Source organism: Plutella xylostella, chromosome 23 (genome assembly GCF_932276165.1).
Source record: "Plutella xylostella chromosome 23, ilPluXylo3.1, whole genome shotgun sequence".
In the NCBI taxonomy this organism is placed as follows: Eukaryota; Metazoa; Arthropoda; class Insecta; order Lepidoptera; family Plutellidae; genus Plutella; species Plutella xylostella.
The window spans coordinates 2,758,366-2,771,703 of NC_064003.1; the positions used below are offsets into that span (position 1 = coordinate 2,758,366).

Genomic DNA, 13,338 nt, shown 5'->3' on the forward strand with positions numbered 1-13,338 from the left:
CGCCGCCTGCGCTCAGTCGCGACCCAGCGCCCGCCACGACCGCACGCGTCTCGCCGCCGCACCGGCTTCGCGAGTGTAACTTGAAATAAAAAATATTTACAGTGACAGTGAATTGTTATGTGTCTCTAATCGGATATTGACCCAATTTACACGACGTAAGTGTTTATAATGTATGGGTAAATTTAATGTAGTGGTTTAATATAACTTGCAATGTTTATTGAAAATCTATTCCACTTTTCTCTCGGGGCCAGTCGATAAATTGCCGGCCACTTGCTAAGATGACAGCTAATATAAGGCCCGGCACATGCAACAGCGGCCGGCGACGTTAAAAATGTCGAACGGGTATTTAAATAATTTAGAAATCGTAGTTGCAAAAAAAGTGCACGAAATCGGCGAAGCGGCGCCGCTCGAGATCACAGAGTGTGTTAGTAGCGGCTAGCGTGCGAGCCAGCGAGAGTCTAGTGCGCCGCCGACCTGGAACCACATACCCACTGCACTAGCCTTAAAAAAACATGAAAATAACCTCGATCCAACCGGATACCTCTGGACTACGAGAACCTTTAATTAGCTGGCGCGCTCAGCTGTTTATTTGCATACAATTGGCAGCCTTTCGACTGTTATCAGAATATCATCGATGCCAATTATTTCGCAAATCAATAACGATAAGAGTTTCTATCGTTTTGATCTTGGAGTACAGAAAGCTGGTTATTTGACTCGGCTCAGCTAACGGGTGCGGATGCTGATATTTCGCGCCACAATCGTAACAAATCAATTACAGATCATAAAAACGGAAGATTCCAATTAGTTTCAATACATGTGTTGGCCGCAGTACCAGTTATAAAAGGATAGTTGTTAATGGTAGGACAGTTACGTTAGGTGAGCTAAAGAGGTTGTCATTTTTATGGCTGCAAATGTAATTAAAGTTGCCTTAGGGAAAATGCCGTGAAATGTACGAAATGGCATTAGAATCATTAGGATATTTTTATTTAAAATATCTATATGTGATAAAGTACCTAGTAGTTTAAAGAGTCTAAAATTCAATAAATCTGATCTCAACTTCTGATAAAAAAACATTATTAATAAAAAACATTCTACAGGTTTTATGTAATGAATAAACTGATAATTATCATTATTGATAAACAGCAGCAACTTTAAAAACCTTTTCGCTGCAAATCATGGGTCCATGATTACATGCAATAAAATACCAAGTATTGCCATATTCTGTAAGGGAAAATACATAGCATTTTATTCTTGAGCGATAATAATAAGGATTTTCATTCAGGTGGTGGTTCCATCAAAGCCTTATTTTAAGTCCAGTTTTCCACTAGACCTATACTATTATTGTCTTATCACATCAGAGCTAGGAAAGCCCTTCACCATCTTAAGTATAACTTTATCGTAATTCCTATCTACTTAGCTATTTTATTAAAAGGTAAAAAAATGCGGTTGGTCAATACTTGGGTGGAATGAAGTTTTTTATTTTTATATTACGACGTGAAAACGAAACCAATATTTTACAGATAACCACAAAACTTCAAGAAAATCCGTTCCGAAATACATAATTATGCATTTATCAAGTAACAAAATCGGAATGTTCCTGCAATCATTTCAGAAATAGGTAGCCATACTCTATCGATCGATAGATCCAAGAATTTTATTGAGTGAAGAACACAGGAAGGGCTGTCTTTATTAACATTTATTTATTCTTTATTGCACAATATACATTAAATATCAATGGAGCATAAATATTTTCATAGCATGCTCTTAATCGGTTGAAAATATCTTTACAGTTATGTATCTTTAATTTTATTATTATTATGGTTAACATTTTGAAAGATTTTAATACTTTTATGGTTTTCACAACGAAAATGATGTATGTAAATTATGTATGTGTAAATGTATGTAAATTATATATATAATTAATTATGTAAAATTTTCTTTTATGTCTGTTGTGTTAACTGCTGGTATTCCTTATTTAAATAAATAAATAATACGTTTCCATATCGTTAAAACAAAGATAATTTGTAAATGTTGTTTTTCGTTTCTTTAATGCATGGAATAATATTGTTTGTTCATACGTAATTTTGTTTGTACCTACGTGGTTTCAGAGTTTCAAGTCACATATTTAAATTTTAATACAGTCACAAAAAAAATTGAAAGTGTTCTAAATTTGAAATTTATGTATCCAGAATCGGCCATTACTATTACTCAGCAGCTTCTTTGTTTTATTAAAATGTATACTATGTAAACAGTAATAAATTAGTATAAGTAGTAGTACATATTTCCATCATGTACTTTTGTTTCAATGAAATGCAATATTGAAATGAGAAAGTTCTCAAATATTGTGACCACACATATTAAACTCAGCAAATTCACAACTAAACACCGTAAAATCGAAAATCAAAGAGCTAATTCAATTAAAGATTGTCGTAAAATGTGGTTTTAAGACACACAAAGTACTTTCGCTTTCCGAGAAACGTGTTCTAGAGTATATGTTGGGATAAAAACTTGAATAAACGGAGATAGCAAATAAAAAAACAAAAGAAGTAATCGGTGAATGAAAGTTGATTGGTCGTCCGAATAAATGTGCTGAAAATTACACTCGCGCGTAATGAAAAAGTTCCACGTAATTTTGCCTATCCCAAATGTCCCCAATTATTTTATAACATTATTTTAAAATTTTAACATAATATTAACGTTTTTATTTGGTAATGTTCTGATGCGCTGTTAAATGTACTTCAATTTTGCAAACGGCACAAGACACATAGAAAAAAAATAAGCAGCAGGCACCCAGTTCTATCTCCCGACCCACAAGTCCATAGACAATAATTGATAGAGCCTCCTCTTATCCTCTCTGTCAACTCTCGGTTTCCTTGTCAACTGAGTTGCTTGCCGAATCGTATTAAACAGGCGTCCGGCATTGGTTTATCTGTGAAACTAATTGCACTATTAAAACTAAATTACACGAACATTAGCGGAGAGTTGTGTGCTCGGTGAGACTTCACTTGGTCCAGTTTGTAGGGTGACCATGAGTGACCATGACCATGACCATGCATTTGTAGTTTTCTTAAGATTAAGGGCCCGTTTCCCAATATCATCATAATGGCTACCTTTGCGATAAAAGACATGCTGTCACTCTGTGATGATGTTTATTTTTTTTTTTAGGTCCTAAGTAAAATATATCACTAATTGTGACATGTCGACAGAAAACGGGACATGACTTACCATAATATTGATGTTGATTCTGAAGGCAGAAATTCTAATTTTAACGCTGTCAAACTAAAAAATTTGCTAGCATAAAATGACATTTACGGAAACAATCATAGAGTCGAATTTTAAACAAAGAAATTAAGGTTTTGACATCGCTAAATTTAAAATTTCTGCCTTCAGAATCGATATCAATATCTGTACTATTATCATCAATCATGTTTATTAATTTTTAGAAAAAAGGCCTAACATGAACAATAGGTATATTATAAATTCTATTACATTTACTTCCATTGCGTATTCATTTTCTAGTAATTATTGTCACCCTACAGAGAAGGCAGAAGTGAGAGATAAATCTCCGTTGCACGCGTCCTCTTAAACGAGTGCTTGCAAGAGAGCTCAGCCTCTTAAATAAGTAAATAAACTAAATAAATAAATAATTTATCCGACTTGACACGCAGGTAAGCCGAACTAAAAATAGATGTATCTATTTTCAGAGCTGCGGGATTTATAGTTCATTGGTTTAAAGAGCTTTTAGAAAAGAAATGGCGTTGTTATGTAATCAGGAGGTTCAGATGATATAAAATACTAGTAAAATATCGGTAGCAATAACCTAAAATAAATAAATTTAAAATAAGCATATACGAAAATGATAACCAATTTTAGTTTCAACCGCTGAAAATATGGGTCGCTTTAGAACCAGATTCTATTATTGTTTCAGCATTACGCACATAAGTATTTCGGATATCTTTTGCTACAGGTGTCAACAACCTCATCAACTACTTTGCTATACAGCATTGTCACTATAATTCCAATGTCCGATATCAAGTTAATAGGTCTAAATCGCTCTAATAAGTTACAAAACTCGCCACTGAACACGACCCTTCCTCAATAAGTGCACCGTGACTGTACCTACACAATCTTCCTAGAACATCGTAATAACATATAGAAATCGGTTCAAGACCATGAGTTGTCTCTTAAATTAGCCATGCAAATTCTACAGCCCGCTGAATCGGTACGTATTAAGTCATAATACTCGTGTACCGTTGCCCGCCCATGTATCAATAGCGCATCAGTGCCACCGGCCGACACTGTGTTTAGACTGGGCCTAGACGTGGTTTAACCAACAGAACACTGTGTTCTTGGATACTAATGAGTGGGTTTGACAAGTCATTGAACCGGGGACTTGATTTGTGTAGTTAATTGATACTGGGAGTTGCTGAGTACTGCGTAATGTCTTCGGGTTGAGAGTCTATTTGCAATTGTGATACGGTTTTGGGATTAATCGGAAATTCCATAGTTTTGGCTCTTCTTGGAACTTGTATTATATTGCTGATAAATTTTACCTTAATCATAATTATGATATAAATAGTTATATGGTAAAATAGTGCTAGGAAAAATATTTCAATGTCAATATCTGATGCATAATTAATATTAGCCAACTATCATCCACTACCTTAGCTCTCGCAAGAAGCCCCTAAAGCTAATGCTGAAGTCTTCGGTCCAGCGGCCTTATAGAAAATCTGTTTTCTACGTACATACTTATTCGTGCCAAAATTTGTCATGAACATTTCCACATGATGCATAAGCCCTATCCGTACGGGAGCAGATCTTAAGTAATAAATATTACGTAGATTGCACGCGGTGGGCGGCCGCGCTTGGGATGACCAAGACTAGTGTTGTCGATAGATCGATAGAAAGAAAAAAATATTTGACACACTGAAACAGAAAAAGAACCATAGTTTTACAATCTTGCAATCGATAGCCCGACTCTTTCATCTAATGCAATACTAAGAATAATAATAATTGGCTATCAGCAGTACTATCGTATATGGAATCGTAACTGGAAAAAACTATCGAGAGCATTGTTATAATACACTCACGGACAGTCGGACAATGAAGAGTTCCAGTGACAATAGCACCAAATTACTCCTAAACGGACTAGCTTAATGACGCCGTCTGCAATATTGAAGTAAATTTAGAACATTACCAACTAAAACCGTAAATATTTTATATGTAAACGGCCATTTGTTTAAGTCCAATAATATCGATACTATCGACAATACGTTGATTTCTTCTATCGATAGGCTATCTATAGACAATCTAGCGGCACCACTACTCACCATTAGGACATGTTCGATGGGTGTCCCACGCTTGTGCCCCGCACGTGACTGGACTCCGCCGCTCCTCCTGAGGTCACTCTATACTGACGAAAAAGTAATGAACGAGAGCTGTCGTGCAATCGGCACGTTTAATACCACGAGATACAGTCATGGCTCATACAGCAGCGCTCCGAAATTTTGATTTTTGTTATAATAGAGTGACCCCCCCAGCGCCGCCACCGCTTGCCGTGTCGACAGGAATCACGTATGATTGTATGTACTGTCGGGCCTTTAATCCATATAATGCGAGTCAGTAATAGCCGCGGTTGACAGCTGAACGCAAGAATATATCATTTTAAATTAATATTTATATTGATGTTGATTCTGAAGGCAGAAATTCTAATTTTAACGCTGTCAAACTAAAAAAATTGCTAGCATAAAATGACATTTACGGAAACAATCATAGAGTCGAATTTAAAACAAAGAAATTAAGGTTTTGACGTCTCTAAATTTAAAATTTCCGCCTTCAGAATCGATATCATTGTACTCACTTAATGTATAATATGGGAAATAATCTGTGAAATAAAAAAATCTGTTGTAAATTAAAGTATAAATGATTGTGTATCGGATGATTAATAAACTGATGTTTCGCTATTTATCAAAACTCGTAGATTAAAAGTAGTTCAGACCCCTTTGGCCTAGTATACTATCCCTTTTGTTACACGCTGTATGCTTAATACCATTTTAGGCCGAACACAAAATCACCAGATAGTGATCAACAAAACGACAAAGTTATCCGAACTCCCTAACTAGGTTTTTTGTTATACCGAGTTGTAGTGAGAAAGGAAAAGTTATGAAAAACTTCGTAATACCATTTCTCACCCTACGTGACATGTTTCGCAGAACTAGACAAGTTTTCAGAACCTTATCTCTTGGGACTGGTTTCCATGAAAAAGTATATAAAAGCTTATAGTTTCTGAAAATGAAATATGAGCTTTATCTTTAAGGTGATCGTTGACGTGATCATGTAAAGATAATATTCTACGAAGTATATTGTTCGAATTAATTTAGAAATAATAGGATGAGATCAAAATATATTTCTAATGTACTGTATGTCAAACAGTTAAGGCGAAAACTTTTCTTTTTATTGGAAACTTGTACAACTATACCTATATATAGAATGTAGTTCTATACATAAATATATTTATAGTGTATAGTTATGTATTGTACGGTGGCCTGCGCCTAAAAGTATACAGGCGGAGTTTTTAAAATAGCGATCTCAAGCTCACATGCTGCTCAAGCACATCCAAATAAACACCACTGCTACATACATCACACACAACACGTCCCCGGATTTATAACAGATGTAGCTGGTCCCTTCATCATCAGGGATCGCTATTTTAAAAACTCCGCACGTATATTTTTAGGCGCAGGCCACCGTACATACATATATAAATATACTATTTATTCTAATAGTAACTATAGCGATACCTCATAAACGAAGAAAATCACGTTGCTTTGATACCCAATTAAGGTTGTAATAAAGTTTGATTGATTGATTGATTGATGTTTGAATAAGATTTTGTTATAAAGTGAAGGATACTATTATTAATATTATGATATTATCCCGATGATAGAAAGTAGGTATAGGTTTGAGGTTTGATCACTTAAGAAATGAATACGTACTTAAAGTACTTATAATATTATTTAAGGCTATATTTTAACAATATCTGCACCGGGCAAAGAAAAAAAACCACTTACAAAATGTCGACACTAAATATTCTCAATTTTATAATACATTTATTTAAATACAATATTTTAGTTTTGGTTGATAATATTCTGATGCCCTGTTATATACCTACCTATACTTAAATATTGCATATTTGCAATAGGCGGTCGTCATTAAACTAGACTTTTTCGTTTAGTAGTCGTTGGTGATTTTCTCACTGGTATTTTCTCGTTGATCGTTACTGTATTTATGTATAGTTGAAACGAGTAACAAAAATAAACATTTATAATTCCTTTTCATCTGCGGACATGGCTCATGGCTGCGGAACCCTAAAACCTCACACTACTGTTACATATTTGCTTCAGATTTATTACAATCATTTGTAACATCTGTGCTTTAAAAACGGCGAATGTGAAAATATATGAAACTACACTTTTTCTTGTAGAAATGGAAATATTCATTTGTTCTGTGCCCACGTAATGTGAGGTATATGTATAAGATATGGTTGTAATATTGGTATAATGAAGGTTTATGGCAAACGTTAGTACTTATAAAAGAAATATATTTATAGATATAAATACATAATAATGATAAAACCAATGATATTACATTTGTAAATACTACCTAATGTATTAAATTAGTATTATCAGCAAACATGATATGTCTTTATTATTTCATTCTTAGCTCAAGTAGGTAGGTACAGTTTTTTTTGCAACCATTTCGACATGAATAATGATGGTTATTGTTAGTGTGGTACTTTTTGGCACATACATTAGGAGGAGGTATCACAGTACTATGTCATGTTTTGTTAACTGTGTAACATGGGTGTAACACGTTGTTGAGTGTTAGACAATTCCGTTAGCTTCGAGACGCCTACACGACATGTGTGAACTAATTTTTTCGCAAATTACGTACATGGAAAATAAGTAAATTTTATTACTATTAATATTATAACAAACTAATACAGTCATGTCTGAAAATGTCTACCCCATTGTCATGAGTCATAACTCAACACCCATGATAGCTGAAATAACTGATAGTAAAAAGATAGTGCCAAAGGTCCTGCTTCCAATGAAGGATGGGTTTGCTTTTGCTGAGAGAGTTGTCGGGTAAATGGGCAACCCGACTGTCAGATGATTTCAGGCCGCCCGAAGGCCTCTGACTTTGCTTTACGTCTGTTGCCGAAACAGCACTGTAAGTTTAGGTTGCTTACGTTTACAAAAAAATATAATTGAACAAAAATTCAAACAAGTAATTTTAATATTATACTTATTAAGTATATACAGGATGATTATTATAATTCACGTCGCGTTGCGTTTGCGTTGCGTCGCGAGGTTGCGTGCGCGCAACGCAAGTTACGTTATGTGCTACGGAGTACGAATTACACCAGTAATTGAGGCTTTTACTGTGAAATTAAGTTATTTTATGTGACATTTATTATCTAATTATGAGGTTGAGGTACGCTGTTTTAGAACGTTGGTACAAGCTCAATTAGTTTTTTGTGTGTAAGCTAAAACTACCTAAATTGACTGTGATAATTATGTTATTAAAACGGTGCCGGTGTCAACTTTTTTTTTTAAATAAAATATTACCGCAATGCATGACAACTCAGACACGTATTAAGTACAAAAAAAACGGTGGAACGACATAGGTGGTTAAAGACAGAGGTGGCGAGAACCCCCATTTTTGCAATCTATTTATACCTATCAATTGATAGATCGTTAGCCTAAGCCTACCATGCACTCACTTCAGATATCCCTTTTCTTCATCATCATCATGAGCTTTCTATCGTCCACTGCTGGGTCCTGTACCCACTTCTTTTTTGTACGAAAATTTTAAGAACTGCGGGGAAATTCTCGACCACCCGTCTTTAAAGTTGCCTGTCAGTTGCGCGACGTAACGCCTTATAAATAGTAACTATTTGCAATGCATTCTAACACTAGGCTCGAAAGGCTTGAATGAAAAGTGTTATTGTGCCTAATCAGATAATATATTGATTAAATAAATACTTACTTGAATTAATTAAATCTGTGTTGCTTCCAGGACGCGCCCTACCGCCTGTATGCAGTGCGGTGATGCGAGTCTTGCGCCCGCGCACACATGCATGCCGCCCGCGCACACGGTACGTACACACACACACACACACGACGTCATCACCACTAGCCAATAGTCTAGCCTTCTGGATGTGGGGATCTGCCGTCTGATAGACTGTCTGGTCATTTTCATCCTCAATACTATCGGCTACTTGTTCAATGTCGTCCGATCACATCGTCGCACACGTCGTAGTCATCAGCCAATAGGACCCTTCTGGATGTCGGGATCTGCCTAGAACCGCCGAATACTCTATCTGGTCATCTTCGTCCTGAATACTACCGGCTACTTGCTTAACGTCGTCGGTTCAGGGGTGAATAATAATGACAATTATGTAAAAATCGAAAAATGAAACTGGTCGAATAAGTGTCTCTGACATATTTCTAGCTGGAAACCCCGAATTTGCGTCTATTAGCAATGTCGGACCACCGGCGGTTTAGTCCAGGTTTAATTAGTTACCCGAAACTAACAGATAGGGTAAAGTTTAATTAGACATCCAAAATGAATTCGATGTGACTGTTTTAAGTCTCAACAGATCTCTAAGATGGCATATGTTGCATACAGTCGCTAATCCTTCTTATGTGTGCTTGTATTCTATCCTTGAGTGAAATGAGACACCGTATAACTTTCGACCATTCGCTTATATTCGTACTTTTCGCACTTTTACAATTTTTAACAACAATCGCAAAATCCAAGAATCAATCCATCTCCAGTCCATAGACCAAAATTCCCCAAACGTCACTTGTTTTTTTTTAAAACCTCCGTTACATTTTGTAGTTAAATTCAATTCTTATTCCAACAATGTTAATGAACCTAACAATCGTCCATCCTGACAACGTGTGCGACCCCGCGCACGACGCCGGTGCGTAACCTAACAATCGGCTGGGAACATTGGTCCATGGCACGGAGCTTACAATCATCAAACCAGAAATAAACTATGTTTTATAAACTACAATTTAGAAACAGTTAACATCAACAATATGTTTTATAATCATTAAGTTTAACAATAATATAGCTAAGTTTACTAATATTATATTTAAACAAAATGTAATCACAATGCTTTTTTAAAGTAAATTTAAACATAATTAAATGAATTAAAGTTTATAAAAACTGAATGTTCAAGAGTAACCCAACTTGGAAGAAACAATAAATGCATTTAACAATAACAAATGAATGGGAATGTTCTTCGGTTAACACAAATTATACAAAACAATCCAACTTAATAATATATACCCAACATTTATCATTAACTAAGGAGTATAGGAAACGAACTTTCTCAGTAACCTAACTTACAACCATATTCATAATTTACCGAAACCTTATCAGTAATATAGAGTATAGGAATCTAACTTTATCAGTAACCTATCTTACAAACATTTTCATAATGTATTAAACTTTATCACTAATATAAATAGTATATGAATCTAATTTTATCAGTAATCTAACTTACAAACATATTCATAATGTACCGAACTTTATCAGTAATATATAAAGTATAGGAACCGAACTTTATCAGTAACCTTACTTGCAAACATATTCATAATGTATTGAACTTTATCACTAATATATAGTATGTAAATCTAACCTTATCAGTAACCAACTTACAAACATATTCATCATGTACCAAACATAATCAGTAACATAGATTTTAGGAACCGAACTTTATCAGTAACCTAACTAACAAACATATACATAATGTACCGAACTTTATCAGTAGCCTAACTCACAATCATCTTCCTAATGTACCGAACTTTATCAGTACTGAGTATAGGAACCGAACTTTATCAGTAACCCAACTCACAATCATCTTCCTAACGTACCGAACTTTATCAGTACTGAGTATAGGAACCGAACTTTATCAGTAACCCAACTCACAATCATCTTCCTAATGTACCGAACTTTATCAGTACTGAGTATAGGAACCGAACTTTATCAGTAACCCAACTCACAATCATCTGCCTAATGTACCGAACTTTATCAGTACTGAGTATAGGAACCGAACTTTATCAGTAACCCAACTCACAATCATCTTCCTAATGTACCGAACTTTATCAGTAACCCAACTCACAATCATCTGCCTAATGTACCGAACTTTATCAGTACTGAGTATAGGAACCGAACTTTATCAGTAACCCAACTCACAATCATCTTCCTAATGTACCGAACTTTATCAGTACTGAGTATAGGAACCGAACTTTATCAGTAACCCAACTCACAATCATCTGCCTAATGTACCGAACTTTATCAGTACTGAGTATAGGAACCGAACTTTATCAGTAACCCAACTCACAATCATCTTACTAATGTACCGAACTTTATCAGTACTGAGTATAGGAACCGAACTTTATCAGTAACCCAACTCGTAATCATCTTCCTAATGTACCGAACTTTATCAGTACTGAGTATAGGTACCGAACTTTATCAGTAACCCAACTCACAAACATATAATCTGAAATAAATGGATTATTATCATTATTATCATAAACAATGTACTGAACTTTATCAGTAACCAATCTGAAATAAATGGATTATTATTATTATCATCATAAACAATGTACTGAACTTTATCAGTAACCAAACTCATAAACATATTATACAATCTTTAGCAAGCAGTCTTTCAATAATAATGCCAAAATTGTTTTTACAAAATTACAATGTTTTGGGTGCTGAAAATGCCAGGCAAAGGAGCTACTTCTCTTCCTAAGACTCTTGCAACCCTAAATAGATCTATGTACGGCGATAAGAGCTTCTAGTTCTGTCCCTCATCGTCAGAACAAGTCCTTGTGCATAAGTTGCTGTTTTTCTGCCTTTGTCGCCCTATTAGTTTTGTGTTAAATAGGGTTTTCTTTTTATTTGTATGTGATGTAGTCTTAGTTTAGAACTAGACATTTTCCACCAGCACACCGAATGATGGGATAGGTTGTGTATTACTCATGCCGAAATCGAGTGTACTACGAGAAATTTGTCCAAGAAGGGACCTGTGTATAGGTTATTATTGTTACCTTCCATTTATTTCTGAAACTGAATAATTTAAATGATAATTTGATATGGAGAGCGAGATCTCCTGGCACAGGTATTTTTATGCTTAATAGGAGGTCTTTACCTTGTATTAGTTATAAGTGAAAAGTTTTTGAAATAAACAAATTTTTTTTTCAATTAAAATTTTCTTATACAAGTTCTGCTCATACGTTCGGAGCATACTCGACTACGCCTCACAAGTGTGGAATCCTAGGTACCATGAATGTATAAACTGGGTTAACAAATACAAAAGATTTTTAGAATACCTGCCCTCCAGGACCGGTATAGCTGTTCCCAGCTAATGATGACAGCTGCAAGCGTCATCACCTCCTCCATTATCCAACCGTAATATAGCTGACATCATATTTTTCATTATTATTATTCACGGCTTAGTAGACAGCCCTACGTGGCCCCCTTTTTTAAATTAACTTTGTCATTCCGATCACACATATTTTTATTTTATTTTTAATAATACTTATTTTACGTGACTCTGACTATAAAGCCATGGTCATTCCTATCACTAGCACTAGCTGTTGCCTATGATCATCGCTTCGCCTTAAAAAAAATTCCCGTGGACGACTCCCGAACTACCCACACAACAACTTGTCATGGTGGTATTAAACTACTTACATGAGAATTGACAAATACTTCACTAAAAATGATTTACCAGACTTCATACGGCAAAGACTTGTATGGCAAATGGCAATGGCAAAATACTCATTTCAATTAATAATCTATGTGTTTCGCATGTAGCCAACTAACGCAATACCAAATAACTTTGCATTCACTAAGGTTGGCATGTGAATTTTCAAGCGTCTAACTTAAACGGTGCTATGCGATATCCCATAATATGACCGGTACAATTCTGATCAATAACTTTGCTCTAAATCGCGTCACGCGGAAATTTTATATTTATGCATTGAATAAAACATTTGACTCTGACCTTGACACCCCCTATTCCCCCTTAGGGGTTGAATATCCCAAAAACCCGTCTTAGTGAGCACCTAAGTTACAAAATGGACCCCATGCAGCACCAGACTCCCAGCACTTGTAGCTTCTAAGTTTTCGTAAAGACTCAGTGTGCACGTCACATTATAGATTATCATTTATTTCCAATAGGCTGATTAGTGATCATTTTGCTTCTCATAAAACTGGTTACTTTAGTTCTTTTTCTTTTTAAGTTTTTATTTT

General features: G+C 35.2%; 1 protein-coding gene across 2 annotated transcripts in view; it reads left to right on the forward strand.

The window, feature by feature from the left end:
- LOC105389050 (serine proteinase stubble) overlaps positions 1-13,338 on the forward strand; it is a 98,185-nt gene continuing 84,847 nt past the window's right edge. For both annotated transcript variants that reach the window (XM_038113622.2, XM_048629354.1), the window contains exons 1-2: positions 1-155; positions 9,082-9,160. In XM_038113622.2, coding sequence (XP_037969550.2) covers positions 9,139-9,160 — 22 coding nt within the window. In that variant the 5' untranslated portion in view covers positions 1-155; positions 9,082-9,138. The remainder of the gene's footprint in view (positions 156-9,081; positions 9,161-13,338) is intronic.